At 45.3% G+C, this 2,073-nt stretch overlaps 1 protein-coding gene across 1 annotated transcript; it reads left to right on the forward strand.

The window, feature by feature from the left end:
* The first annotated feature begins 1,421 nt into the window (after nt 1–1,421).
* Nucleotides 1,422–1,781, forward strand: LOC120857732 (40S ribosomal protein S20-like). The gene has a single exon (XM_040233437.1). The coding sequence runs from the start codon at nt 1,422–1,424 to the stop codon at nt 1,779–1,781; it is 360 nt and encodes a 119-aa protein (XP_040089371.1).
* Nucleotides 1,782–2,073: the final 292 nt, after the last annotated feature.

The raw sequence follows: 2,073 nt of genomic DNA on the forward strand, positions 1-2,073 counted from the left end.
GGTCTACCTCTCCCTCCTTCTTGTCTCCCTTGGCTTCCAAGACAGCTTGCTCCTCTGCTCTTGGTGGCCCTCACATTCTTGGGTTCAGTTGCTGGATACCCCCACTTTGATTCCTCTATAGTGTGAGAGCCTCAGGCCTCTGGCCTCAGACCTTTTTCTTCTCTACAGTTGCTCTCTCGGTGCCAGGATTTTGGCTTTAACTAGCATTTTTTATTCCAAAGACTCACCAGTTTACATCTCTAGCTCAGACCTCTCCCATAAACTCTTGTCGTGTTCTATGCATACATGCATGCTCTGTTGCTTAGTCATGTCCAACTCTTTGGACCCCATGAACTGTAGCCCACCGGGCTCCTCTGTCCATGGGATTTTCAGGCACGAATACTGGAGTGAGTTGTCATTTCGTCCTCCAGGGGATCTTCCCAACTTATGGATCAAACTGCGTCTCCTGAATTGCAGGCAGATTCTTCACCGCTGAGCCACCAGTTAAGCCCATTGCATATTCTATCAACCCCTCCAAATAAACATATCCAGAACAGAACTCTTAGTTTTCTTTACCAAAGTTGTTCTTTCTTAGTGCTCTCCATCTCAATAAACTACATCATGATTCACATAGCTTTTCAGGCTCCAGACCTTGAAATCATTCTTGACTCTTAAACAAATCATATTCAACCTACCAGCAAATCATGTAGAGTCTAACCATGAAATAGATTGAAGATTTACTCATCCTTATCCTCTTTCTTGCTGCCAACTTGGTCCTTGCCATGAGGACTTCTCTCTTGAATTATTGCAACAGCCTCTTACTATATATTAATATCTTTCCATTCTTGAGTCACTACCAATCTTCACACAGCAGCCAGAATAAGCCTTTAAAAAGTAATCAGATTGTATCATTCTTCTGCTTAACGTGTTTTGATGGCTGTCATCACAAGGAATAAAACCTAAAGCCCTTCAAGGCTTGGTTCTTTAGCATCTGACACTGTTAACCTCCTTTTGTGGTCTGACCTCTGATCCTATTGTCTGTCACCCCTCCTCTCTTGCTGTGCTCCCAAAACAACTAACGGAAGAGCAAAAAGGTCAAACACATGTCTGCCTCAGGGCCTTTTACTTGCTGTTCCCTCTGCCAGGAACCCTCCTTCCTCAGATAACCACATGGTTTCTACCCTCACTTTATCAGATTCTTGCAAGTCTGTGTGCACAATGTACAGTGAGGCCAAACAATGACTGAGGCCAAATCATCGGAGTTTGGAACAGAGAAAGGTTTATTATGGGGCTATGTGTAGAGATGGGTGCCTCAGTCCTTAAAAAAAACCCAACCTGCCCCACCCCTTTGAGGAAAACTGCAGTGGAGGCCACGCCTGCTCCTGACTCACTGCTGTTCATTCTCACTGAGGAACCAGATGGTTGGAATACGCCCCACAGTCATGGCTTGTAAAGATACAGGCAAGACTCCCGTGAAGCCAGAGATGGCAATTCATCAGATTAGAATCACCCTCACCAGCCACAACCTCAAGTTTTTGGAGAAGGCATGTGCTGACCTGGTCAGGGGTGTCAAGGAAAAGAGTCTCAAAGTGAAAGGACCGGCTTGGATGCCTACCAAGACTCTGAAAATATCTGCAAGGAAAACTCCTTGCAATGAAGGATATAAGACTTGGGATCATTTTGAGATGAGGGTCCTAAAGCAACTCATTGACCTGCATAGTCCCTCTGAGATCTTCAAGCAAATCACTTCCATCAGCACTGAGCCAGGAGTCAAGGTTGAAGTCTTCATTGCAGATGCTTAAATCAACCTAATAAGTTGATAATCAGCTTTTAAAAACAAAAACACCTCCCCAAAATCCTTCAGCAAAGCCCTTTTCTAGGAAAGGTGAGGGAGGGGTGTGGTTAGTCGTTGCACGCTTCTTGGTGTCAGATCCTTTATTCTGGAGTCAGCTCACGGTCAGGTAAACAATGTTCCTGTGAATCTCCACCAATCCATTGTTCTTCTTTGCTCTGACAAGAAAGGGCAAGGTCCCCAGGCATGAGCTTCCCACTCTGAGGTCCAGGTCCTGGCTAACAGGAGGGAGATCTCAACTG

The sequence above is a fragment of the Oryx dammah genome, unplaced genomic scaffold (assembly GCF_014754425.2).
Source record: "Oryx dammah isolate SB20612 unplaced genomic scaffold, SCBI_Odam_1.1 HiC_scaffold_29, whole genome shotgun sequence".
NCBI classification, from domain to species: Eukaryota; Metazoa; Chordata; class Mammalia; order Artiodactyla; family Bovidae; genus Oryx; species Oryx dammah.